This window comes from Engystomops pustulosus, chromosome 5 (assembly GCF_040894005.1).
Source record: "Engystomops pustulosus chromosome 5, aEngPut4.maternal, whole genome shotgun sequence".
In the NCBI taxonomy this organism is placed as follows: Eukaryota; Metazoa; Chordata; class Amphibia; order Anura; family Leptodactylidae; genus Engystomops; species Engystomops pustulosus.
In genome coordinates this window covers 136,184,402-136,211,631 of record NC_092415.1, presented here as the reverse complement: position 1 = coordinate 136,211,631, position 27,230 = coordinate 136,184,402, and the positions used below count along the sequence as shown (strand labels likewise).

The window sequence follows — 27,230 nt, the reverse complement described above, 5'->3', positions numbered from 1 at the left end:
TCATCTTTGTGTGTTTTCTAGTGTACTTGCACTTCAGTAAAATTGCAAGTATGTTATGTTACCTGAAAACATTTGTAGCCAAATGGCTACCATCATTCCCCGCCGAATTTTCAAGTCATTCCCTGTGAAGTGAAGGCCCTCCCTCGTTCCAGTGTTCCTGTGCTCCTGAATGTTCCCGTGTTCCATTACTGTGTTCCTGCGTTCCAGTTCCTGCTCCCGTGTTGTTGTGTGTTCGAGTGTCCCGTTCCTGTGTTCCCGTTATCCTACTCCTGTGTTCCAGTCTATTCCTGCTCTGTGTGCCTGCTCCCGTGTTCCTGCCGTGAGTTCCAGTGTTCCTTCCTACTCTGTACTCCCGCCGTCATCCCAGGCTCGGACTGTGTTCTGCATTATTACCTTGACTACCACCGCGGGCTAATCGTACCTGTGGAACGACCTAGTGGCACCGTGGGATGTGCCACTTAGACTCCAGTCCCAGCTGTCATCTCCCACGGTGCTCCACAGGGTCCACAGACCCAGAATCCTGACAGTAAGATCCGGTCATGGACCCTGCCAAGGAGTCACCTCCGGAACGGACTAATCTTCACAGCGTTGTCGCCCGGCAGTCTCAACAGATTGCTGCTCAAGGAAAACTTCTAGGCAAAGTTGCCGCCGAGCTTCAACAGCTGCTTATATTGTCATATTTCTTGCATTTCTGCAAGGAAAAAGGAGGTCCTTGGACCAATATTTAAAACTTAGCTTTTATTGTTCCTTATTATTATGAACAAATTAGTATTTTTCTTGGTCTTTGTTCAGAAGTTGTGTGCTAGTCAAACATGAAGGTGAATTAAAATCGTAACGTGGTGGGAGCGGGAACTGTGTTCTAGTGGGGTTGGGAGGTAGGAATTTGGGTATTGGCAGGAGTAGATATGTTCGCACTGATGCGTTTAACAGGGAGTTTGATCTATGTGTCCCCTCAAAGGGGTGATAGAATCTATTACAAGGATGGCTCCTTAAGTACGTTCTAAGGCTACATTCACACGGACGTATGATTTCTCCAGTCCCGTATTTACGGGCCGTATATACGTGACGTTTTTCATCCGTATGCAGCACGTATGTAACCAGTATTTTATACGTCCCCATAGACTTCTAGGGCATACGGAACTGAAATACGGGAGAAAATAGGACATGCTCTATATTTTTATATGGCTAGTATACGGTACGGTACAGAACGGAGTTAACAACGGCAATATAAATGGTCAGACGTATTGTTCATTGAAATGAATGTGGCCGTATGTAATCCGTAAAAAAACGGTACGGTACGGATACGGCTGTTTTCATACGTCCATGTGAATGTAGCCTAACACTACGGTATACACTACCCTGTTACGGTGCGGCTTGTTGGATTACCGCTATTTATTAGCCACTCCGCCAGCTAAAATTCCCTATAAACTCTCTCCTAAATTTTGTACCTAGTTGCAGTGTGTCGCTGCAGATCGACACAATGCTATGCTAGATTTGTCCCACTTCTTATCACCACTTATTAAAAATGTAGGCGCTCATACAGCCCCCCCGACATGTTTCGCCATGATTATGGCATCCTCAGGTGGTATCAGGGCTGAACTAACACGCTTGGTGTGTTTCCACTCCTTTTAATACCTTGTGATGTGACATCATTAGTGGGTGGATTTGGAGGGATCCAATCAGCAGCAGGTAGATTTTGCAATACGTCAGCTGTTCCCCAATCTTCCCAACCCTTGTTTCTGATTGGTTATTTACTATTACCTCATCATTGAGGGACTCGCATTGTCATGGTTACATCGGTAGTTTAGAAATTCTTGCGCATGCATGCCGACTTAGAAATTCTCAGCATGGGTTCCTCCGCGTTGTCATGATTTGCGTCGGAGAATTAGAATTACTTGCGCATGCGTGCCGACTTAGAAATTCATAGCACGGGTAAGTATACTTGCAGGTCCCTGTTGTTAGTACAGGTGGATCGTTATCTCTCAGAATTAATGTATAATATTATTACTTTTGGACTAGCTATAATAACCATATTTGTGCAAGAAAAGACATATTTTAGCGTCATTTGAGGTCTGTATATCTACAAAGGCTACTTAATGTGTGTTATTTCTTTTTGTTGGCTGGGGGGGTACTTGGTGGGGAAGCTGAGAGGTATGTTCTCACCATAACGCTGATGTTTATTTATTTTTTTGATCGTTATTGTTATTGTGATCACAAGGCTAGGGGTTAGGAACAATTAATACCGTTGGGAAGGTGTGATGGTTACTAGCACCAAAATAATATTTCTGTATTTTAGAGTGTGTAAATGATATATTTGATACAGGGTTGTTGCTGTATTCGTAAAGCTGCATCTCTGTTCATATTGGTAGAGTCGAAGTTGAAGATTAGTGGCCCTAGATAAAGGGGGTAAAGGTGAAGCCCTCATTCAATCCATATGGGCTTAGACTTTTAAGTTGATAAATCCATCGGGCTTCTAGTTGAATCTAAGGCGATCTAAGTTGCCTTTTCTAGGGCCAATTTTGAGAGTGTCAATTCCCCAAAATCTTAGGTGCTCCATATCGCCATTGTGTTTGAGGCTTATATGTCTGGCTAAAGATGTGTCTTTGCCAGTTCGAGTAGCACTGAGATGGGAGAATATTCTTCTTCTCAATTCTTGGGTTGTCTTCCCTATGTACAGTTTGGGACAATTGCATTTGGCGGCATAGACCACATTAGTGGTTTTGCAGTTAATGAATTTGCGGATTTCGTATATATTTTTTGATCCGGCGGATTAATGAAAGTTTTGGTTTTCTCCATATATTTACAGAAAGTACAAGTTCCACATGAGTACGATCCTTTTAAAGAGTTTTGTAGCCAATCACTGCCTTTGGATACTTTATCTGAAAGGTGGCTGTGTACCAATAGATCTCTTACATTCTTTCCCCTCCGATATGTAATGGTAGGGGAGGATGGTAGGATGTTTTTTAGATCTTTATCATTGCTAAGAATGGGCCATAGAGATTTTAATACCCCCAGAACTTCTTGTGAGTGGGCATCATAGGTACCTATGCATCTTACTAGATGTGCATCATTTTCTTTGGATTTGTTTGACAGAAGATCCTCTCTTTTAGTGAATTTAGCTCTTTGATACGCTTTGTGCAAAGTTTTTTTCGGATAACCCCTCTCTCTAAATCTGGAATAGAGATTGGAGCATTCTCTTTCAAAGTCTCCCTCTATAGAGCAAATGCTCCTTCCTCTAAGATATTGACCCACTGGTATTCCACTTCTGAGATGGTGTGGATGCCAGCTCTCCCAGTTTAAAAGGTTGTTTGTGGCAGTTTCCTTCCGGTATATTGTCGTGTCTAGATGACCTGTGTGATCTGTGGTGATTGTGAGATCCAGGAAATTAATTCTATTTTTGTTGATTTCTGAAGTGAACTTCATGGCAATGGTGTTTTGATTTAATTTGTGAACGAATTCTTGGAAGTTGGGGACATCTCCCTCCCAGAGGACCAGCACGTCATCTATTTAACTTCCCCAGAATACTATGTGTTTGGTATAGGGTGTAAATTCTTCAGTGAAGACGTGCTGGTCCTCCCACCATCCAAGAAAAAGATTAGCATACGTTGGTGCACAAGTGCTTTATGTGTTCAAATAAAATTGAACTGCTTTTAGGCCTAATTTGTGCTGAATACTGCTGTATAACGTCTCTACCTCCAAACTAGCTATGTATGTATCTGGGGTGACTGGGAAACTACACGATATCACAGTCACCCCAGAGACATACATAGCTAGTTTGGACGTAGAGACGTAGAGAAAGGGTTGGGAAGATTGGGGAACAGCTGATGTATTGCAAAATCTACCTGCTGCTGATTGGATCCTTCCAAATCCACCCACTAATGATGTCACATCACAAGGTTTTAAAAAGAGTGGAAACACGCCGAGCGCATTAGTTCAGCCCCGATACCCCCTGAGGACGGCATAATCATGGCGAAACATGTCGGGGGCGCTGTATGAGCGCCTACATTTTTAATAAGTGGTGATAAGAAGTGGGACAAATCTAGCATAGCATTGTGTCGATCTGCAGCGACACACTGCAACTAGGTACAAAATTTAGGAGAGAGTTTATAGGGAATTTTAGCTGGCGGAGTGGCTAATAAATAGCGGTAATCCAACAAGCCGTACCGTAACAGGGTAGTGTATACCGTAGTGTTAAAACGTACTTAAGGAGCCATCCTTGTAATAGATTCTATCACCCCTTTGAGGGGACACATAGATCAAACTCCCTGTTAAACGCATCAGTGCAAACATATCTACTCCTGCCAATACCCAAATTCCTACCTCCCAACCCCACTAGAACACAGTTCCCGCTCCCACCACGTTACGATTTTAATTCACCTTCATGTTTGACTAGCACACAACTTCTGAACAAAGACCAAGAAAAATACTAATTTGTTCATAATAATTTGTGTTAGCATAAAGGAAAATTTTGTAGATGAAGGATTTTAAAAGACTAATGTAATTAATGTATACACTTTTAGAGTATATTGTATGGTCTTTTGAAATATGCATGTAAAATATGTAAACATTGTAATAAAGATTTATATTTTCAAAAAAAAAAAAAAATTTGTTCATAATAATAAGGAACAATAAAAACTAAGTTTTAAATATTGGTCCAAGGACCTCCTTTTTCCTTGCAGAAATGCAAGAAATATGACAATATATTTCTAAATATAGGTCCCGACCTCCTAAAAAAAGTATCTTCAGGTCTTGTCTCTCAATCTCAGAGATTGCCACAATCAACAGCTGCTTGACTCCCTGCAACAGGATCCTGTGACTACTCCTGTGACTTCTCCAGTTTTCCCGTCCTCTACCAGCAGAACCAAGGCTCAGACTTTCTATGCCAGACAAGTATGACGGTGACCCAAAATTGTGCAGGGGCTTTATCACCCAGTGCTCGCTGCACATTGAATTGATACCATCCCAGTTTATCACCAAACGCTCCAGAGTGGCATTTATTGTCAGTTTGCTCTCAGGGAAAGCCCTGGCCTGGGCTTCTCTATGGGGCAGAGGCAATTCAGTGGCGGCCACCCTTGCAGTGTTCCTGGCTGAATTCCGGTCCATGTTTGAGTAACGCGCAAGAGCCACCTCAGCTGAAACGGTCCTGCCTAACCTGCTACAAGGAGACTCATCAGTGGGCGAATATGCTGTGATGTTCCGTACCCTGGCTTCTGAGCTCTCCTGGAATGACGAGGCCTTGTCAGCAACTTTCAAAAAAGGACGGTCTCTCCAGGTCACTGGCTACCCGTGATCTGCCGGCTACTCTAAGTGGTCTCATCGCCCTGGACACTTGGATAGACGGGCGGTTTATGGAGCGTGCTAGAGAATTGCATCACGGGCAACCACAAGCTCCGCTTCCTCAACTACCTCGCTTGGCTCCGGTTTTCCAAAAGCCGCTTCAGCCTCCAGCCACTGAAGTGGAACTTCAGCTGTTTACTGTCGAGGAATGTTCTAGGCGTTGCCGGGAAAAACTTTGCTTGTACTGTTCTAGTCCCGAACACTCCACTGGGGCTTGTCCTGTCCGTTCTCCCACATCCAGTGGACGCCAACACCTTGGGCTTCTGGAAGGAACATCCCTAGGTGTAAAGACTGTGGAGGTAATTTACTAAGGGCCCGATTCGCGTTATCCCGAGGTGTTACCCGAATATTTCCGATTTGCGACGATTTTCCCTGAATTGCCCCGGGATTTTGGCGCACGCTATCGGATTGTGGCGCATCGGCGCCGGCATGCACGCGACGGAAATCGAGGGCGTGGCCAAACGAAAACCCGACGGATTCAGCATTGCATTCCAGTGTTACCTCTGAAGAATCCCCTATCCTTATTTTCTGTCGACAAATCTTGTTTGATCCGGTCCGGTACCGCACTGAACCCAGTTCTTCTCCAGGTTTGAGCTCATTACAAAGAAAGGATATTCTATGTCCTGCACGATCCACCTCATCTCTTGTACTGGGTCATGCATGGCTGCAACTTCACTCTCCGCTCATCAACTGGAAGACTGGGGAGGTCCAGAGTTGGGGAGCAGAGTGAGACGCACACTGCATTGCATCACCGCCACCTATCCTGACCTCTTCGGATATTGCTGGACAGGAGCTGGTTCCTCAGCAGCTATCTCCAGGCAAGGATTTTATCTGATGAGAATATTCTGGATCATAGTCTCCACCAGAGGTGTCTTAGGCCAAAAAAGAAGAGGTGGAGGCCTAAGAAGTGGGCAGGCCCTAAGTGGGGTACTGTCATGGGGACCCCCCGTGATCCAAGTCTCAGATCGTGGGCACACCCGTGCCCTTCTCTGTGGCACTGCCTCGTCCCCAGGCCCGCACTTACCTCTCCACAATCCAACTCCGGTATTGACTAGGCCATACGCACGTCCCTGCTCCCTAGGGCACGTGCTGGCTCTCCGGGAATTAAAGGGTCAGTGACCTGGTGATTGGCGCTAGTCACTTCCAGCTCTGCTATATAATATGGCAGCTCCCATCATTCCCCGCCTTGTGAAGTGAAAGCCCTCCTGCGTTCCAGTGTTCCTGTGTACCTGAGTGTTCCCGTGTTCCATTCCAGTGTTCCTGCGTTCCAGTTTCTGCTCCTCTGTTGCCGTTATCCTGCTCCTGTGTTCCTGTGATCCTCTTCCCGCTTTCCAGTCTGTTCTGTGTGCCTGCTCCCGCGTTCCTGCCGTGAGTTTCAGTGTTTCTTCCTATTCTGTACTCCCGCTGTCATCCCGGGTTCGGAGTGTGTCCTTGGCTGCCACTGTGGCCTAGTCGCACCTGTGGAACGACCTGGTGGCACCCCGCAGCAGCAAGACCATCCCGCTTTGCGGTGGGCCCTGTTGAAGACCAGGTGCCACTTAGACTCCGGTCCCAGTTGTGGGCTAATACCATCTCCCACGGTGGTCCAAAGGGTCCACAGACCCAGAACCCTGACAGCAGCAATTCAGTTTTAAGTCAACTGAATGAAAAAACAACATATTAATCCAGCATTTATCAAAATTGCTAATCTTCTTTGGAGCCGTTTAACCGGTTAAGGACCGGGCCCTTTCCCGTTTTTTCATTTCCATTTTTCACTCCCCACCTTCAAAAATCTATAACTTTTTTATTTTTACACGTAAAAAGCTATGTGACGGCTCGTTTTTTGCGTAACAAATTGCACTTCATAGTGAATATTCCATGCCATGTACTGGGAAGCGGTAAAAAAATTCCAAATGCAGTGAAAATGGTGAAAAAAAGCATTTGTGTCGTATTCTTGTGGGCTTGGATATTACGGCTTTCACTTCACACCACAAATGACGCATCTAATTTATTCTTTGGGTCAGTGCGATTACAGGGATACCAAATTTGTATAGGTTTTATAATGTTTTCATACATTTACAAAAATTAAAACCTCATGAACAAAATTTTTTTTTTTTTTTGCCGTCTTCTTGTGCTTATAACTTTTCCATACTTCGTTGTATGGAGTTAAGGGTGGTGTCATCTTTTGCGGCTTTTGATGATGTTTTCAATTATATTATTTTTAGGACTGTACGACCTTTTGATCACTTTTTATAGAATTTTTAAATTTTTTTTTAAATGGCAAAAAAGTGCCAGTTTTGACTTTGGATGCGATTTTCCATTACGGGGTTAAACGCAGTGAAAAACCGTTATTATATTTTGATAGATCAGGCATTTTCCGACGCGGCGATACCTAATGTGGTTATGATTTTTACTGTTTATTTATATTTATATCAGTTCTAGGGAAAGGGGGGTGATTAGAATTTTTAGGTTTTTTTATTATATATTTTTTTTAACTTTTTTTTATTTTTATTTTTACTATTTTTCAGACTCCCTAGCGTACTTTAACCCTAGGTTGTCTGATCGATCCTACCATATACTGCCATACTACAGTATGGCAGTATATGGGGATTTTACTCCTCATACATTACAATGTGCTGGTAGCACATTGTAATGAATGGGTTAACCCGAAGTAGCTTCGGGTCTTCGTGAGACCCGAAGCTACCATGGCGACGGATCGTCGCTCCCCGATGACGTCAAGGGAAGTGGCGATCCTCGGAAAGATGGCGGCACCTATGCACCGCCATCTGTTTGAAGCCGCCGGCAGCGATCAGCAAGAAAACACCCGCGATCGGTGCCGGTAAGCTTACCGGTAAGCCTTTGCTGCAATATGCAGCAGAGACTTACCGGCTATGGAGAGGGCTCCACCCGCGAGCCCTCTCCATGCATCGGAACGCGACCGGCGCCGTGAATACACGGCGGGCGGTCGCGAACCGGTTAAAAAATAAATGAAAGCGATATTACATAACAGTCTGTATGCAATATGATTTGGATATCTCTCTGCTGAATTATCACCATATTTATTTAACCTATAATCATCAACATTAATACAAATAAACTTTTAAAAAGTTCACGCTGTTTGTAATGACTATATCTAATATGTAAAACTGAGTTTTTGCACAGTCGCTCTCTGTAACTCAGGGAACGTCTTAGACCAGGTTTTGAGCCAAAGTTTTCACCCCTTGCTTTCCAAAATCCACTTATTAACCACCATATACAGCAGTCATTGTCTGCTGCTGCTGTGGTAGTTGGAAGCTGAGCCGTGATTGGTTGCTATTAATGCCTCATGTCATTAATATGAGCTCTGAGCTTTGGTTACTAAAGGCCAGTGATGGGCAGTGATGGCCTCTTAGAGGCCTAGTGCCCAAACAACAACCAAAATCCACTTACCGTATTTTCCGGACTCACATCCAAGGCGCACATAAAAGCCTTGGATTTCCTTAGAAATTGTAGCCGTCCTCCTCAGGTGCCGAGAGCCGTCCGGCTGTGTGAGAGTTAGTATCTGCGCATGCGCGATAGGTGCCGAGAGCTTGGTGACGTCACGGCTCTCGGCACCTGAAGGAGGACGGCTACAATGAAGGAGGCGGGAATAATTAAAGATCGGAAGGCATCTCCCTTCCGAAGATGACGTAGGGGTAGCACCGGAGGGCTATTTTCATATGTAAGTAAAACATTTTTTTAGCTAAACTAACGATCGGCGTGCCTAACTAAAGTATGTGCCGGCATCAGTATTAAATAGCCTACCAGGTGGTCTGCTCGCATGATTTTATCATGTGAGCAGTGGTAGGTTTCCTTCAAGCAGTAAATTATTGTTACCTGTTCTTCCACAATTTTTAATTGTATTGGCTGCCTGAGGCCACCAATACAGTTGAAAAAAGGAGGGCAAATTCAGACTATAATTTTAGCTTCCCTCCAGGGTTCATCTGTACAGGAAGAATGGCGGGTCCAACAGGATGAACTCCAAAGATCTTCTGACAAAACCTTTTAATTTTTCAGCAGTTCCAGTCAGTGAAGTGTCGCTTTAAAATAGCGCTGAGAGCAGCATCTCTTAAGTTGCCTGGGACTGCAGGAAGATTCGGTGGATTTGGTCCCGTTTTGTGAACTCTGTCCTGGGGCGATGGCCTGAGTGCCCACAAAAAGAGCTCTGAGCGCCACCTCTGGCAACTGTGCCATAGGTTTGCCACCACTGCTATAGGCAATGAGCATAAGACGCTTATGTGTGAGTTATGATGGATAGATATACATAGATAGGGGGAGATTTATCAGAAATGTATGAGGTAAAACTGTTCCAGTTGCCCATGGAAACCAATCAGAGATCATCTGTAATTTTATAAACAGCTGTGGGAAAATAAAAATTGAGCTCTGATTCGTTGCCATGGGCGACTACAACAGTTCTGCTCTCAGAGACCTCTGATAAATATCTACATAGACAAAGTGACAGTCAGAGACAGAGGCAGACACAGACATATAAATTATTTTTTGTTAACCCATACTATTTTGTTATAGCTAAGAGCAGTTTTTTACTATCCTGGGAGTAATAGCTAGTAATATATAAGTTTAAATATATACTGTGGCTGTGGTCACATGGTGCATTTCTATTGTGTCTTAAAATTGGAAAAAATACCTCATCAAAAGCATGCGTGTTATATTAGTAGGAATATGTTTTTTACAATGAAAAGAAGCAATTGGCGGTTAACGCATGAATTTAAATATCTTTGCTTAATTAACCTAGCCAGAACCCGCTTTGACGCAGCCTGAAAAGACTCTAGTGACCGGGCATTTTTATAGAATTGTTGCATGGGTCATAACATTATTTTTTTTTTGTGCGTGTGTGTGGTACCTTAAAATGTTTTACTGTGGGGTTTTTTTGGGACACATAGAGCTAGTTAAAAAGGTAATAAAAGTTTAAACATCAGAGGACAGCAGAACAGCAGAGGGAACAGAAGAGGACGGTGCCTCGGGTAATAAAGTCTGGTACCAGATATCCGTTAGAGCAGGGTTCCCCAAACTACGGACCATTTCGATCCGGCCCCTTACGCTTGCCGGGCCAGCGTCGGGCCCCCGCGGCCGGGCAGGAGCCTCTGTCCGTCCGGACAGGAAGCTCCTGCCCGTCACTGTATAGTGCTCGATGCGGCCGCAAACGGCAGCTCGAGCACTATTACTGGAGCGATGTGGCCGGAAGACAACCCCGGCGCACATCGCTCCATGAACTAGGATGCGCGGCCGCGTGATGACGTCATCACGCGTCTGCGCACCATTTCTTGCCCGGACGCGGTAAGAAGAAAGAAGAAGCGCTGCGGGAGACTTAGGTGAGTACAGGGTTTTTATTTTTTTTTATTAAAAAAGGGCAGTAAAAAGATTGTGGTGGCCGGGGGCCAATAGTTAGTTATGAGGGGCAGTATAGGGAATATTTAATTATAAGGGTCAGCTTAGGAAATAATTAATTATGAGGGGTAGAATAGGAAATAATAAATCATTATGAGGGGCAGCATAGGAAATAATTAATTATGAGGGGCAGCATAGGAAATAATTAATGGTGGGGGCAGCATAGGAAATAATTAATGGTGGGGGCAGCATAGGAAATAATTAATGGTGGGGGCAGCATAGGAAATAATTAATGGTGAGGGGCAGCATAGGAAATAATTAATGGTGGGGGCAGCATAGGAAATAATTAATGGTGGGGGCAGCATAGGAAATAATTAATGGTGAGGGGCAGCATAGGAAATAATTAATGGTGGGGGCAGCATAGGAAATAATTAATGGTGGGGGCAGCATAGGAAATAATTAATTGTGAGGGGCAGCATAGGAAATAATTATTGGTGAAGGGCAGCTTAGGAAACAATTAATTATGAGGGGCAGCATAGGAAATAATTAATTATGAGGGGCAGCATAGGAAATAATTAATGGTGGGGGGCAGCATAGGAAATAATTAATGGTGGGGGGCAGCATAGGAAATAATTAATGGTAGAGGGGCAGCATAGGAAATAATTAATGGTGGGGGGCAGCATAGGAAATAATTAATGGTGAGGGGCAGCATAGGAAATAATTAATTGTGAGGGGCAGCATAGGAAATAATTATTGGTGAAGGGCAGCTTAGGAAACAATTAATTATGAGGGGCAGCATAGGAAATAATTAATTATGAGGGGCAGCATAGGAAATAATTAATGGTGGGTGGCAGCATAGGAAATAATTAATGGTGGGGGGCAGCATAGGAAATAATTAATGGTAGAGGGGCAGCATAGGAAATAATTAATGGTGGGGGCAGCATAGGAAATAACTAATGGTGGGGCAGCATAGGAAATAATGGTGGGGGCAGCATAGGAAATAATTAATTATGAGGGGCAGTCTAGTAATTAATGGGGCGAGGCATATTCAATAATTAATGGAGAGGGGTCCCAGTATATTTAATAATTAATTGGCCCAATTAATTCATTAATTTGGCCAATATATAAAATAGTTCACAAGGGGGTGCAGTTTATTAAATAATTAATTGAGGGGGGTATCAGTGTATTATGGATGTGGTCACATGTACCGCTATTTATTTTTAAACTTTAGTCCGGCCCTCCAATGGTCTAAGAGGGACAGTGAACGGCCCCCTATGTAAGTTTGGGGACCCCTGCGTTAGAGTATACACTGCTCGCCTGATGGATGCTTGAGCTTTATGCATATAACCCCACTTGTGGGGAGAACACGGATACTTGATCCTAGTCGATCGGGTATGGCTAGATGTGTGTATTTACAGCAGCTCCCACAACCAAAATTCCGGTAACAATAAGGTTCACATAAGTTTAAACAAGAGAGATAAAACACAAGAGTTGGCGTTGGGCGCTAAAAACCCAACCAAACAAAGGCCTACCGAGGTCACATAGACGATCACTCCAAGTCAGCAGTGGACTCTTCAGTTGATTTGGTAAAAAAAATGCAAAGAAAACAAAAAATACATACGCAGGATAAAAGTACTTCTAATACGTTTCGGGTTAATAAACCCTTTCTCAAACATCGGACATATTTAAAATCCTTTAAGTTTTTAATCCTTTTAAGTTTGTCCGATCTTTGAGAAAGGGTTTATTAACCCGAAATGCTATAGAAGGACTTTTATCCTGCATATGTATTTTTTGTATTCTTTCCATTTTTATTGACCAACGTGTTTTGAATAAACCAACTGAAGAGTCCACTGCTGACTTGGAGTGATTGTCTATGTGACCTCGGTAGGCCTTTTTTTGGTTGTGTTTTTAGCAACCCATGCCAACTCTTGTGTTTTATTTCAGGTGTCTGTAGGTGCTTGTCTTGCGATCAAAAACTTAAAGTTAAATCCCACACTTAATCCTAATCGCGTGCGCCAAAATCCCCTTGTAAATACCTGCCCCAGCGGCGCGATCCCCGAAAACGTAGGAAAAACCGACAAATGCAATCCATGGACCCTTAGTAAATAAGCCCCAATATGTATAGTATCGGACAAACCAGACAATTATGGCTATGATTTTTTTTATTATATGGGGAAATGTGATTGTATTTTATGAATGTTTATTAATATTTTTGTGTGTGTGTTTTTACTTGATATGCCCCCCATAAGGTGAGAAAAGACCCCTGAGGGACATTTTCACTTTTTTTTTTTCTTTTACAAGTTTTCCCCTGTAACTGAGGCATCAATAATCACCACCTTTCACTGGTGGTGCTGACCAGAGCTGTACTGGGTCTAATTAGACCCAGCGGCTCTTGCGAACCTCTTTAGACATGACCTTCACGCAAGCCCCGAGTCTATGGAGCCGGTGGCAGTGCCGGCTCCACTCCTCCGTGCATCATGCTCCTTCAACGTGATGCTGTGAGGAGCAGAGATGGGAGAAGCAGTAATAAACCGCTTCTCCCTTAGTTCTCCGAGTGTCTCTGACACCCAGAGACCAGGTCCTGCTCCCACGCAGCAATGTCTAAAGACTCGGTCCTAAATTAGCTAAATTTCTGTTAGCATTAGTGTTTACAAAACGCAACTGTTAACGCATGCACAAACAAACACAGGTGTTATTACAATATTCATAAGCGTTAACATTGCATTCAAGGCTGTGTTTTGCAAACACAAATGTTAACAGCTATTTAATTGGGCAAATCCCTCTTCAGCTGTTGCAATGCTTTTCGAAAGGCATGTGGTAAACGCAATGTGTGACTGAACCTTTAATCCTTACTATTAGGCTGCATTTACACGACCGTAAGGGGACGTATATATGTGTGTCAGCTTGTGGCCGTACATATATCCCCCATGGGCCAGCAATGGGATCACGGAGCGATAGGGTGATATCCCAATGGAGAGAGGAGGGGTCACCACTCCTTCTCTCCATCAAGGCGAATGTATACCCTCAGCATATTTTCGTGTGAATGTAGCCTTAATGTTTAAAGACCAAACGCATGTTGTTACTTATATAAATAACTTGCACATATGCTTGTACATATATACATTCCTGTATGTAAGAACTGTTATCGAGATTACTTTATACTGTAAATGAGGTATTTTTTAGGGGCACTGTCGGCATTGACAGCATCTTTCAGGGTCTTTCCTTGAAAGCTGGGTATGAGTTTAAGCTCATTTTGTATGAAGCTGTGGTTCGATTGATGGATGGCTGCACAAGTCAGTGCTGGGGTTAGTGTCCATTACTCCCTTTATATTCCTCCCAGTTCCTTTAGAAGTTCTGGTTATTTCAGTCATCTCTTTGTTATATCTAATTGCTTTTGCTTTGTTTGCTATTCTGTGTATCCAACATCAGCTACGTTTAATCAACCATTCTATAGCTATACGATTCTGTGCTTAGCCGGCATGTTGGATGAGACACGGTTTTGTCTGACTTTGCTATTATCTGTTGATTGTACTTGCGTCTTGTCTTCTCCCGGTGTGACCCCTATTTCCCTGTCTCAGACTAGTGTTTGATGCTTTTCTGTGTAATAGTGTGAACATTGGTTTATCTCAGATTTCCTGTCCACTTCACCATCCAGCAGCTGCCAGGAAATTAAGTTTTCCCTGTCACCTTGTAGGGTTCCTGATAGTGGGTTCCCCATTTCATGGCGGTTTTATCTGCTGTAGGCAGGACCCTAGGCCCACAGAGGTGTCTGACAGCTTGCACCAAGTATTCTTGTGGTTGCACTGTTGCTGGACAGGTTTGTGATGGGCACAGTTAGAAATATGCTAGACAGAGCTGGAGACATTTCGAAAGTTTGAAGGTAATAAAGCTCTCTTCCTGATGGAGCATATCATATCCTGTAATGTACAAGATGCCTCTAATGCCTGTGTCACTAACTGGCTACGTATCTATGCATCTATTTATCTCCTATCTATCTACCTATCTATGTAGAAAGAAACAGAAGCACTCCAGTTCAGGTATTAGGCAAAATAAGCTGTAGACGTTTCGGCTGAGTAGCCTTATTTATGCTTGAAACATCCCAGTTTGCTTATTTTACGGGATACCTGGACTGGAGTGCTGTTATGTTTTCTACATATATTTCTCGAGTGCCACCTACATGATTTTTAACCTAAAGTGTACTGTTGAATTTTGGTGGATCCACTTTTAGTTTGTCCAGGTCCCCACTTTGTCTAAAACCAATCCTGCCATTGAGCTATGTACAGCTTTGGAGATAAAGCTACCAGGTAACAAAAAAATTGTAGTTTGTTGTGTGGTGACCACAATTTGAGCCATTAGTTTAGGTATGACTGTAATGAAGTACAAAGTACTGCCGCAATGTACATTAGAAACGCTGGTCTCAAAGCAGTCCAGCGTATTCATGAGGGGGCGGTCCAAGGCGCTGCCTCTTCCCCAGGGCAGCCCACCCACTTCATAGCCCTCATGAAGCGGTCCGGCATTTCTAGTGTACATCGCAGATGTTTCCGATAATGTTAGCAGTGTAACACTGCTGCATCTGTTGTAGTACTAGGAGATGCTTACTTTAGGTCCTCTTTAAATTAGTATGTGACCAAATGTAAGCAGAATAAAAAATAATACTAATAGAAATAATACCAATCAAATTATTGTAAAGCCCCCAATTAATGTATCCATCCATGCATCATCATTATATTTTTATCTGAAAGATCGGGCTTAAACTAGGATTCTGACTTAATATAAAATTTTTAGTTATTTGTTACTACACACTATAATTAATAGTCAAATACATGCTTAAGAGCAGAAGTGGGAAAAATGTTATTGTAAAGAAAAAAAATCATGAACAATTTTACATTTGACATGGTTGAATCCTTTACAAATCTGTTTGCAAAAAGCAACTTTATATTTTAACAAGCCATCAAAAGTAAAACATTGTTGGCAAGGAAAATTATAACGCCAATCATAATCTGTAACAAACTGTGCATGAGTCAAATAAGTAGGCTGGGGTTGCACAGCTATCCATCTGTTCGCCATCTGCTGCAATATAAGAGCTGATGTTAATTATTTAGTTATACTATGAAAGTAATTTAATATCCACCCCCAGGTTAAGAACCAAGTAAACCAGATGCAGAGAGTCATACACACGCAGCAAGAATATGACATCCTGGCCACATTTTCATGTTCCACTAGTAATGTGGTCTACCTGATTATGTGAACAAAATATGTGGGAAATTGACACCCTCCCCACAGGACTCAACTAATCAAAGGGACTCATGCCTTACTACAACATATAACAAATGTATTCCTGAGATCAGAGACTCTAGAGCAGTGATGGCAAACCTTTTAGAGACCGGGTGCCCAAGTAACAACCAAAACCTAATTATTTAACATCAAGTGCCAATATGACAATTTAAACAGTAAATTATTGCTCCCTGTTATTCCAAAACATTCAATCGTATCGACCTCCTGAGTATAGGAAATAAAGTTTTATAAAGTTGAAAGCAGGATAGCTAATTCAGACATCATTGAAGCTTCTTACCAGGGTCTCTTTATACAGAAAGAATCATGGGGCCAGCAAGGGGACCTCAAAAGATAATCTGGCCCTGTTTACACCTTCTCACTATTCTTGCAGTTCCAATCAGTGAAGGATGTGTCACCTTAAAAAAAGCGTTTAGTCTAGAACTGCAGGAAGATTCAAGCCCTGTCTGGTGAACTTTGTCCTGGGGTGACAGCTTGGGTGCCCACAGAAAGGGCTACGAGTGTCACCTCTGGCACCCGTGCCATAGGTTCGCCATCACTGCTCTAGAGTCATTAGCTTGGAGACAATAAATTTTTCACCACTGCCCAAATAATCTAATTAAAACACATACAATGCTATTTTTCTGGATTTTTTTTTATTATTATTCTGTTTCTTTTAGAGGAAGTGTACCTACAATAAAAATTACAGACTTCTACATTCTTTGTAGATGGGAAAACCTGCAAAATTTTCAGTGTATCAAATACTTATTTTTCCCACTGTAGCTAAATGCCTTCTTTAGTTCAAGTATGATGTACACAAAAATGATATTTACACATAGTAAAGTTAAACACATCATGACACAGCATTTTTTTATTCATTTAATGAGTGTCGCTAAATGTCATTATATTTGTATTAAGCGTCTCCATTTGAAAAAAATATTTTATATTCAAATGTCAATCTTACCTAACATTGTCATGTCTTTGAATATAAATCTTATGAAAAATTCTCTCAGGCGGCTTCAGAAAATCTTCCTTCATTTCCATAGCAACATTTCTAGGTAAAAGACTCATTAAAAGGCGCTCCTATGGAAAAAAATTTAAAACAAAATATTAGTATTCATAAATCACAAATCACTTCTAAGACCACAATATTTAAAACTTGTACAGTGCCCAGAAACTAGAGTTTTTGAAAATTGATGAAACCTTATTTTGGTTCAACTGGGGAATAATATTCTTGAAAGGACATTACGTGTGATGGTGAGCTCCAAAATTTTAAAGATCTCAGGGAGACCACATGACCTTCTCCCATGTTTCCTCTGGATCATCGAGATGGTCAGTGTGAAACTACAAATGGGCCCAAACATTTGCTGGCGTGAGCAGAGGGACCTTGCAAGCCTGGCATGATTTTAATCCAAGATGGTGAAGTGTGTTACAAAAGGTAATCTAGGAGACTGTTTACCCAGCTGGCTTCAGGTCACCTGTGTAGTTCTGGATTGATTCCTGACCTTTTAGGAGTGATGCCACACGTGGTGCTTTTAAGCATGCTTTTTCATTCCGTTTAAAAACGTATGTGTTTTTTTTACCATTTTCCGCGCTTTTGGCTGCTTTGAACTGGTTTATAAATAGGTTCAAAGCAGCCAAAAGCATGGAAAACAGACTGAAAATGCATGCTTAAAAACAGACCAAAAATGTCACATGTGGCATCACCCTTAGAATCCTCCTTAACCCCTAGGCGCACCTGGACGTTATGCTACGTCCCTGCGGCTAGATACTTAGCGCACCAGGACGTAGTAAAACGTCCTGCTTCTAGCACCAGCTCATGAACGGAGCTGGCACCAGAAGCAAAGGCTGCCGGCTGTCTATCGCAGCTGACACCGCACGCTAACACCCGCCATCGGAGCCGGCTCCGATCGCTGGTGTTAACCCCTTACACACCGTGGTCAAGTATGGGGTGTTCCTTCTATGGATCGGATCCCCCGTCCCGCTTACCGGGGATCCGATCCTCTTCTGGGCAGCCCCGAAGTCTGCCAAGTGCTCCGGGGCTGCACGATCTTCTAAGCAGTCAGACCCCTTCCAGGTCTGACTGTAAACTTTCTGCACATGCGTCTGCATGCTCAGACAGTTTACAATGTTCTACAATAAAAAAGTATTGTAGAGCAGTGCATTGAACTTGAACCAGCGATCAGAGCATTGCTGGTTCAGGTACGTATAAGTAAAAAAAAAATTAAAAACACTAAAGTTAACACATTAGAATAAATAAAAAGAATACATAAAAATATACATAATACATAATATACTATAATATATATATAATATAATATACATAATAATATAATATAATATATGCGTGGCATGCTCAGTTACTAACACTATACACTGCAATACAAGTGTATTGCAGTGTAAAGGCTTGAATAAGCGATCGGATGATCGCTTATTCAAGCCAAGAAGTAGAAAATGTAAAAAAAGTTTTAAAAAAAAATTAAATCTTTTTATAATATAATTAAATAAATAAAATAAAAGTCCCATAATCTCCCCAGTAACACATAAAATGCAAATAAAGTATATAAAACACGAAAACACGTACATATTTGGTATCACCGCGTCCGTATTAATCTGTACAATAAATCTAAATCAATATTGAACCCGCTCGGTGAATTACGTAAAAAAAACCTCGAAAAACTTCCCATAATATACAATTTTCCATCAAACACCATCACAAAAAATGTTCTAAAAAGTGTTCAAAAAAAGCTATGTTCCCTAATATGATACGACTGAAAAGAACAACTGTTTTCGCAAAAAATAAGCCCTCAACCAGATCTGACAACAGAAAAATACAGAAGTCATGGCCCTGAAAAGTTGTCAATAGTAAAAACAATGCGATTTTCTCCAATATTGGTTTTGCTCAGGAAAATTGAGCAAAAATAAGAAAAACTATATAAATGAGGTATCACCGCAATCGTAGTGAACCAGAGAATAAAGATAAAATATTATTTTTACGTTAAGGTGAGCGGGGGGAAAAAAATGCTAACAATCCAAAATAAAATATTGATGATTTTGTTTGTGTCCCCCTTGAAATAGTTAATAAAATCTCATGAATAAGCTTTAGACTCCCAAAAATTAATTATCTATACATTGTATCTCATTCCGTAAAAAATAAGCCCTCATATGTTCGCATTACCAAAAAAAAATGTATAGGTCGTACAATGTGACAATACAAATCTGCTGTACATGGTGCCTCCATTCATTCTATACACAGCCGTGCGCCCGTACAGCAATTTACCACCACATATGGGGTATCAGTAAACTCGGGAGGAATTGGGCATCAAACATTGCAGGGCGTTTCATCATTTAATTTATTCTGAAAATGTCAGTTTTGGCCTAAATGAATGTATTTTCCAAAAAAATTCCATAGTTTCTAAATCGCAGGTCCATATTTTTTAACCCATGTGAAACACTTTAAGGGTTAATAGACTTAATAGAAGTTGTTTTACATATGTTGAGGGGTGACGTTTCTATAGTGGGGTAATTTATGGGGTTTTACTATTATTTAGGCCTCTCAAAGTCACTTGAAAGCTCAGTTGTCCCTCAAAATGTGAGTTTTGGCAATTTTCATGAAAATAAGAAAAATCGCACCTTTAGTTCTGCACCTTATAACATCCTAGAAAAATGACCGGAAGCATAAAATATCATCCCAACATAAAGCAGATATTCTGTAAATGTTACAGAATTTTTTTTTAGAAAGAAACGCAAAACTTATCACTTAAATTTTATAACTAACATGAAGTACAATGTGTCACGAGAAAACATTTTCAAAATCACCCGGATATGTTCTGAAGTTATAACCAATTATCGTGAGACATGTCAGATTTGAAAAATCAATCGGTGATAAGGGGTTAAAAAGTTACACACTCTAAAATAAGGCCACTAAAAACAATTTAACCAAATTACTTTTTATTCAGTAAAAATGGGAAAAAATTAAAAAAAACTATATAAATGAGGTCTTTTTGTAATCGTGGAGACCCATAGAATAAAAATGATATACAGGCGGTCCCCTACTTAACCCCTACGGGACACAGCATCTTTTGGCCTAAAGGACGCGGCCCCATTTTTCAAATCTGACCTGTGTCACTATAAGTGGTTATAGTTTTGGAACGCTATGAGATATCCAGGGGATTTTGAGATTGTTTTCTCGTGACACATTGTACTTCAAATTAGTTTAAAAATTTGGATGAAATCTTTTGCGTTTAGTTATGAAAAAAAACAAAATTTGGCAAAAATGTTGAAAAATTCTTTATTTTCAACGTTCTAAATTCTCTACTTTTGATTCAGAAAGTCATAGCACCCAAATAAATTCATAACTTACATTTCCCAAATGCCTGCTTTATGTTGGCATGGTTTTTTCAGATTCCACATATTTTACTAGAATGTTATGAAGCTCAGAATTTGGGAGCCATTTTTCACATTTTTTGTAAAATCGCCAAAACCTGTATTTAGATGGACCTGCACAGTTTCTAATTGACACTGAGAGGCCTAAATAATAGCGAGACTCGTAAATTACCCCATTGTGGAAACTACACCCCTCAACGTATGAAAAACCACTTTTAAGAAGTTTGTTAACCCTTTACGTGTTTTATAGGGGTTAAAACAAAATGGAGGTGGAGTCTGCAAATTGTAATATTTTTTCACAATACACTCATTTTGGGTGGAAAATTAAACATTTGTAATGGATAAAATGAAAAAAGGCTCCACAAAGTTTGATACGCAATTTCTCCCGAGTACACCGATACCCTACATGTGGTGGTAACCTGCTGTATGGGCGCACGGCCGGGCATAGAAGGGAAGGAGGCGCCATCCGGAGCAGATTTGCTGTCACATTGTACAGGCTATAATTTTTTTCTTTTTTTTAATGAGGACCTATAGGGGCTTATTTCTTTTGCCACATGAGATGCACTTTTCTAATACATAATTTTGGGGCATCTATAGCTAATTGGTGAGATTTAATTAACTCTTTGTTGGTGGAGGAAATGAAAATCATCAATTTTTAGGAAAATTTTTATGTTTTTTTTTTTGGCCGTTAACCATACCATGAAAATAGTATATTATTTTTATTCTTTGGGTCGCCACATTTATGAAAATACTTCATTTATATATATTTTTTTATTTTTTCCCATTTTTACTGAATAAAAAGTAATTTGGCAAAATTGTTGTTAATTTTAGCATCACCGACTTACATATGCATAACTTTTTTATTTTTCACCTCAAAAATCTGTTTAAGGGCTTATTTTTTGCAAGAATGATAGCTCTTTTTAGTGGTCTTATTTTAGATTGCGTAACTTTTTAAAATCACTTTTTTAGAGCATTTTTAAAGGGCATTAATAAAAAATCATCTTTATCAGAGAGAGTTTTTTTAGGTTGTTTTTTACGGGGTTCACTTTGCGGATCTAATAACGATTCTGTTTTATTATACAGATTGTTACGGACGCAGGGATACCAAATATGTGGGGGTTTTGTGTATTTTATTCAATTGTACTGAATAAAAACTAATTTGGAGAAAATCTTATTCATTTTAGCATCACCATCTTTTTATATGCATAACTTTTTTATTTTTTGGCAGATAAATCTTGTTAGGGGCTTATTTTTTGCGAGAACAGTTGTTCTTTTTAGTGGGCTTATTTTGGAGTGCATAACATTTTTTAAATCACTTTTTAGAGCATTTTTTATAGGGTATTAATTAAAAATTATCTTTTTTCGGAACGTTTTTTGCGTTTTTTTCCTCCGGCGTTTACCGTGCGGGTCCAGTAACAATTCTGTTTTATTATGCAGATTGTTACGGACGCGGCAATACCAAATATGCGGGTTTTTTTTGTGTTTTTATGTTTTTTATACTTTATTAAGTTTTTTTATGGGAAAGTGACATTTTAGGGGCTTATATTTTTATGTATTAATTTTTTATTTATTATAATGTGTAGTGTTAACTGTTTTTGCATATTTTTACTTACACATACTTGAACTTAAACCAGTGATGCTCTGATCACTGGTTTAAGTTCAATACACTGCTCTACAATACTATTTTATTGTAGAGCAGTGTAAACTGTCTGAGCAAGCTTGCGCATGCTCAGACAGTTTACAGCCAGACCCGGAAGGGGTCTGGCTGCCATGGAGACCGGGCAGCTCCGGGGCACATGCCAGTCCTCGGAGCTGCCCGGCAGAGGATCGGATCCCCCGGTAAGCGGCACGGGGGATCCGATCCACAGCGCTTACACCCTTACACGCCGCGGTCATGTTTGACCGCGGCGTGTAAGGGGTTAACACCCGCGATCGGAGCCGGCTCCGATCGCGGGTGTTAGCGCAGGCTGTCAGCTGTACTAGACAGCTGACAGCCGCTGCTTCTGGTACCGGCTCCGTTCGTGAGCCGGTGCCAGAAGCAGGACGTTATAGAACGTCCCCGTGCGCTAAGCATCTAGCCCCGGGGACGTACTATAACGTCCTGGTGCGCCTAGGGGTTAATAACACTCGACTTACATAGGACCCATAGTTACAAACGGACCTCTGGATATTGGTAATTTCTTGTACTTTAGTCCTAGGCTACAATAAACAGCTATAACAGTTATCACATGTGTCTGTAATGAAGCTTTAGTGTTAATATTGATTCTAATGACAACCCAACATTTTTTAAATCCAATTGTCACAGAGACCAAAAAAGTTCTGGCTGGGATTACAATGATAAAATATACAGTTCCGACTTACATACAAACTCAACTTAAGAACAAACCTACAGACCCTATCTTGTATGTAACCCGGGGACTGCCTGTACTATTTTTACGGTATGGTAAATGGCTAATAAAACCTCCCCACAAAAACATGTTCCTAAAAATTGATGATTTTCATTTCCTCCACCAACAAAGAGTTAATAAAATCTCACCAATCAGCTATAGTTGCCCCAAAATTAAGCACATAGCAAATATTATCTGCATGGCACCTCCTTCCCTTCTTATGCCCGTCCGTGCGCCCATACACATATAGGGTATCAATGTACTCGGGAGAAATTGGGTATCACACTTTGTGGATCCTTTTTTCATTTAATCCATTACAAATGTTTAATTTTCCACCCAAAATGAATGTATTGTCACAAAATATTACAATTTGTAGACCACACCACACCATTTTGTTTTAACCCCTATAAAACACCTAAAGTGTTAACAAACTTCTTAAAAGTGGTTTTTCATACGTTGAGGTGTGTAGTTTCCATAATGGGGTCATTAACAATTCTAGCTATTATTTAGGCCTCTCACAGTCAATTAAAAGTTGAGCAGGTCCATCTAAATATTAGTTTTGGTGATTTTCCCAAAAATTTGAAAAATGGCACCTAAATTCTGAGCCTCATAACATTCTAGTATGTAAAATCTTAAAAAACCATGGCAACATAAAGCAAACATTCGAGAAATGTAAGTTATTAATTTATTTGTGTGCTATGACTATCTGCATCGAAAGTAGAGAATTTAGAACTTTGAAAATAAAGAATTCTTCAAAATTTTTGCCAAATTTAGTTTTTTTTTTCATAACTAAACACAGGATATCATCCAAATTTTTAAACCAATTTGAAGTAAAATGTGTCACGAGAAAACAATCTCAAAATCTCCTGGATATCTTATATATCGTTTCAAAGCTATAACCACTTATAGGTTCAGTGAAGAGGCAGCACTCCTTGTAGTGGTGAAAGGGGTGAAGCTCTATTCCATAAAAAGCGACGTTTCGGTGTACCATTACACCTTTATCAAGCATGCCTCTTCACTGAACCTATATTGGAGACCCAGGCCAAGGGATCACCGGCTTCTGCACCCACCCCTAGCTGTGCTGCTCTGGATCTTCTACTTTTTATATAACCACTTATAGTGACACAGGGCAGATTTGAAAAATGGGACCGCGTCCTACAGGCCAAAAGAGGCCATGTCCTGTAGGGGTTCACCTAAGAGGTTACAAAACGCATGCATTAACCGCGGTGTTAACGCATGTGTTAACAACGCATGTGTTAACCACGATGTTAACACATGCGTTAACAATGCATTAACGCTTGCGTTTTGTAAATGCAAGCGTTAACAGCTGTTTAATTAGGGAAATATCCCTTCAGCTGTAGCAATGCGTTTTTAAACGCATGCAGTAAACGCAACGTGTGACACCACCCTTACAAACCTTCTTGCCTTTTCTCCTGTAGCTCATCTAAGGAGTGTGCAGGTCGACAATTTTGTTCCTGATGTGCCTCTTTCACCTAGCCCATGATGCTGAAGTTGGAGTGTGATTGAGTGTGTGGACAGTTGTCTTTTAGAAGAAAACAAGTTCAAACAGGTGCAATTAATACAGGTAAACTAACTGCACTGAGGGTACGGTCACACATTGCAATGCATTTTAAAAACGTATTCATTAACATTTGTTTTTGTAAATGCAAGTGTAAACAGCTGTTTAATTAGGCAAATCTCTCTTCACCTGTTGCAATGCGTTTTTAAACGCATGCGTTAAACACAACGTGTGACTGCACCCTAAAACTGCATTGCAATTAGTTTTGAGGTAGTTTTAGGTTCAATTTCTTATTTTAACAAGTGAAAGATATTAACAGGTGAATGACATTTGTTGCACAGGTTTCTTGCAAAATTGGCCTGGGATTGAATACTTATTTCCCGCTATAGACGTCTGGAGCAGCTATTGACATTGCAACTCAGCATTTCACTTTCTGCAGTCTATGATGGATCATGCAGTGCTCACGCAAACACCGACAGAACATAAAACTGGAGCAGCTTTAATTTTTTTATCCCCTTGCCGCCCAGAGGTTTTCCAGATATTCCAGTTGTTTCTATATACTAGTGAAGTACAGATATAGAGCCTCATCCAAGGCACTTTTCTAGAAGGTTACATGGTCATAAAGAATGAAAAGTACTAATGTTCATTTTAATGCTTTGGGATAAATTATAAGAAATTAAAAGAAGAAATTGGTATAGAGTTTAATTGCATGTATCATTTTTGCAAGAATAATTTAGAAGGCATCCAGATCAAAAGATGTAAGAAATCCATCATAAATTAGAAGCTCCCTTGTAATTTCATATTTCTCCCTCCAAATTTTCAACAATTTACCCATTCGAAATAAATATTCATTCACAAAACATATGAAAACATATTAACTACGGTAAAACTCTTAAAAAGAGTTATACACTTTTTTCTTAATGGGAAACTGTCATCAGAAATAGGCCTAATAAACCATATCAGTATGTTGTCAAGCAGCTGAGTAGCTTCTAGATTATAATTTTTCCATGGCCTGGTGTGGTGGCATTATTCAGAAAATCTACTTTGAAGTTAGATGTAAAATGGTTTTATGAAGTCAAGGAGGCCCCCCTTAACAGTGATTGATGGTAGTGCATCCAGGGACATCATTGATCAGATCTCCTGAAGTCTGGTGCATGATATCAATCACATGGTAAGAAGTGTTTTAGAGGCAGGGAGAGCATGACTTCAATGTAAAACTCTCTGCCTCCCTGACTTCATACATCTAACAAAGTTGATTTTCTGGATGATGCCAGCAAGCTGGGTAATGAAAGAAACATGATCCAGAAGCTGTTTAACCCCATAACGCCGCAGCCCTTTTTCACTCACACCTTCAAAAATCTATAACTTTTTTATTTTTCAATGTAAAGAGCTGTGTGATGGCTTATTTTCTTTGTAACAAATTACACTGGTATTTAATATCCCATGCCGTGTACTGGGAAGCGGGAAAAAAATTCCAAATGCAGTGAAATTGGTTTAAAACCGCATTTGAGCTGTATTCTTGTGGGCTTGGATTTTACGGATTTCACTGTGCGCCCCAAATGACAAGTCTACTTCATTCTTTGGGTCGGTATTATTACAGGGATACCAAATGTGTATAGGTTTTATAATGTTTTCATACATTTAAAATAATTAAAACCTCCTGTACAAAAATTTTGGGGGGGATTTTGCCATCTTCTGGGGCTAATAACTTTTTAAAACTCTGGTGTACGGAGCTGTGGGTGGTGACTTCTTTTGCGGATTTTGATGACATTTACAATGTTATCATTTTAAGGACTGTGCGAACTTTTGATCACTTTTTATATATTTTTTTTTTTAAATGGTAAAAAGGTGCCATTTTCAACTTTGGGCGCAATTTTCCGTTACGAGGTTAAACACAGTGAAAAACCTTTATCATATTTTGATAGATCGGGCATTTTCGGACGTGGCGATACCTAATGTGTTTATGATTTTTACTGTTTATTTATATTTATATCAGTTCTAGGGAAAGGGGGGTGATTTGAGTTTTTAGGGTTTTTTATTTGATTTTTTTTTTTAACTTTTTTTTTTTTTTTTTAATTTTTACTATTTTTCAGACTCCCTAGGGTACTTTAGCACATTGTAATGCATGGGTTAAGCCGACGTAGCCTCGGTTCTTCGGAAGACCCGAGGCTACCATAACGACGGATCTCCGATCACGTCACGGGGAGCGACGATCATCAGAAAGGATGGCACCGATCGCGGGTGTTACCGGCAAGCCTTACCAGCCCGTGAGCCCTCTCCATGCACCTGCACCCGGCATGTGACGTAATACTACGTCACATGTCAGTAAGGGGTTAACTGCTTGACAACATTCTGGTAGTGGTTTATTAGGCCAATTTATCATGACAGGTTCCCTTTAAAAGCAACTTAAAAAATGAGGGAGACTAATAAATGTGGTGCACAGGTTGCTACTTCATTTCTACTGCTTATATGGATGCTATGCAAAATATATGTTTAATTATAGAAATGTATTTCTATAAAAAGTCATTTTAAAATCTTCACAATTATAAGCCCGCTCAAACATATATTTATTAATGTGGGCTACTAAACTATTTAAACAATTTATTTAACACCTTAACAACTTGGCCGTTTAGCATCTTTCTGCCAACCCTTTTTCTTCAAATCTGACATATGTCACTTCATTTGGTTATAATTTGGGAACACTTTTTAAACATCCTTTCCATTCAGCTCGGAAATCACGGAAATCTAAATTATGAGGGATCATTTTGGCCTTTGAAAGGCCTATATAAAATACATCCAATTTAGGATGTTCGTTCATAGTATCATAGGATATTACACTGGAAAAAGAGACAAGTCCATCAAGTCCAACCTTTAATAATTAAAGGGGTATTCCAGGAATCAGCATAATTCATATACAAATGGGCACTCAAAATGTAAGCTAATGTGTAATTAGTTGTTATTTAAAATTTTGCTCCCCTTAGCAGAAA

The 27,230-nt window shown here is 40.5% G+C and overlaps 1 protein-coding gene across 5 annotated transcripts in view; it reads right to left on the bottom strand.

Annotated features, from left to right (window-relative positions):
* ADCY1 (adenylate cyclase 1) overlaps nucleotides 1–27,230 on the bottom strand; it is a 326,787-nt gene that overhangs the window by 190,358 nt on the left and 109,199 nt on the right. For all 5 annotated transcript variants that reach the window (XM_072153115.1, XM_072153117.1, XM_072153116.1 and 2 more), the window contains exon 3: nucleotides 16,916–17,034. In XM_072153115.1, coding sequence (XP_072009216.1) covers nucleotides 16,916–17,034 — 119 coding nt within the window. The remainder of the gene's footprint in view (nucleotides 1–16,915; nucleotides 17,035–27,230) is intronic.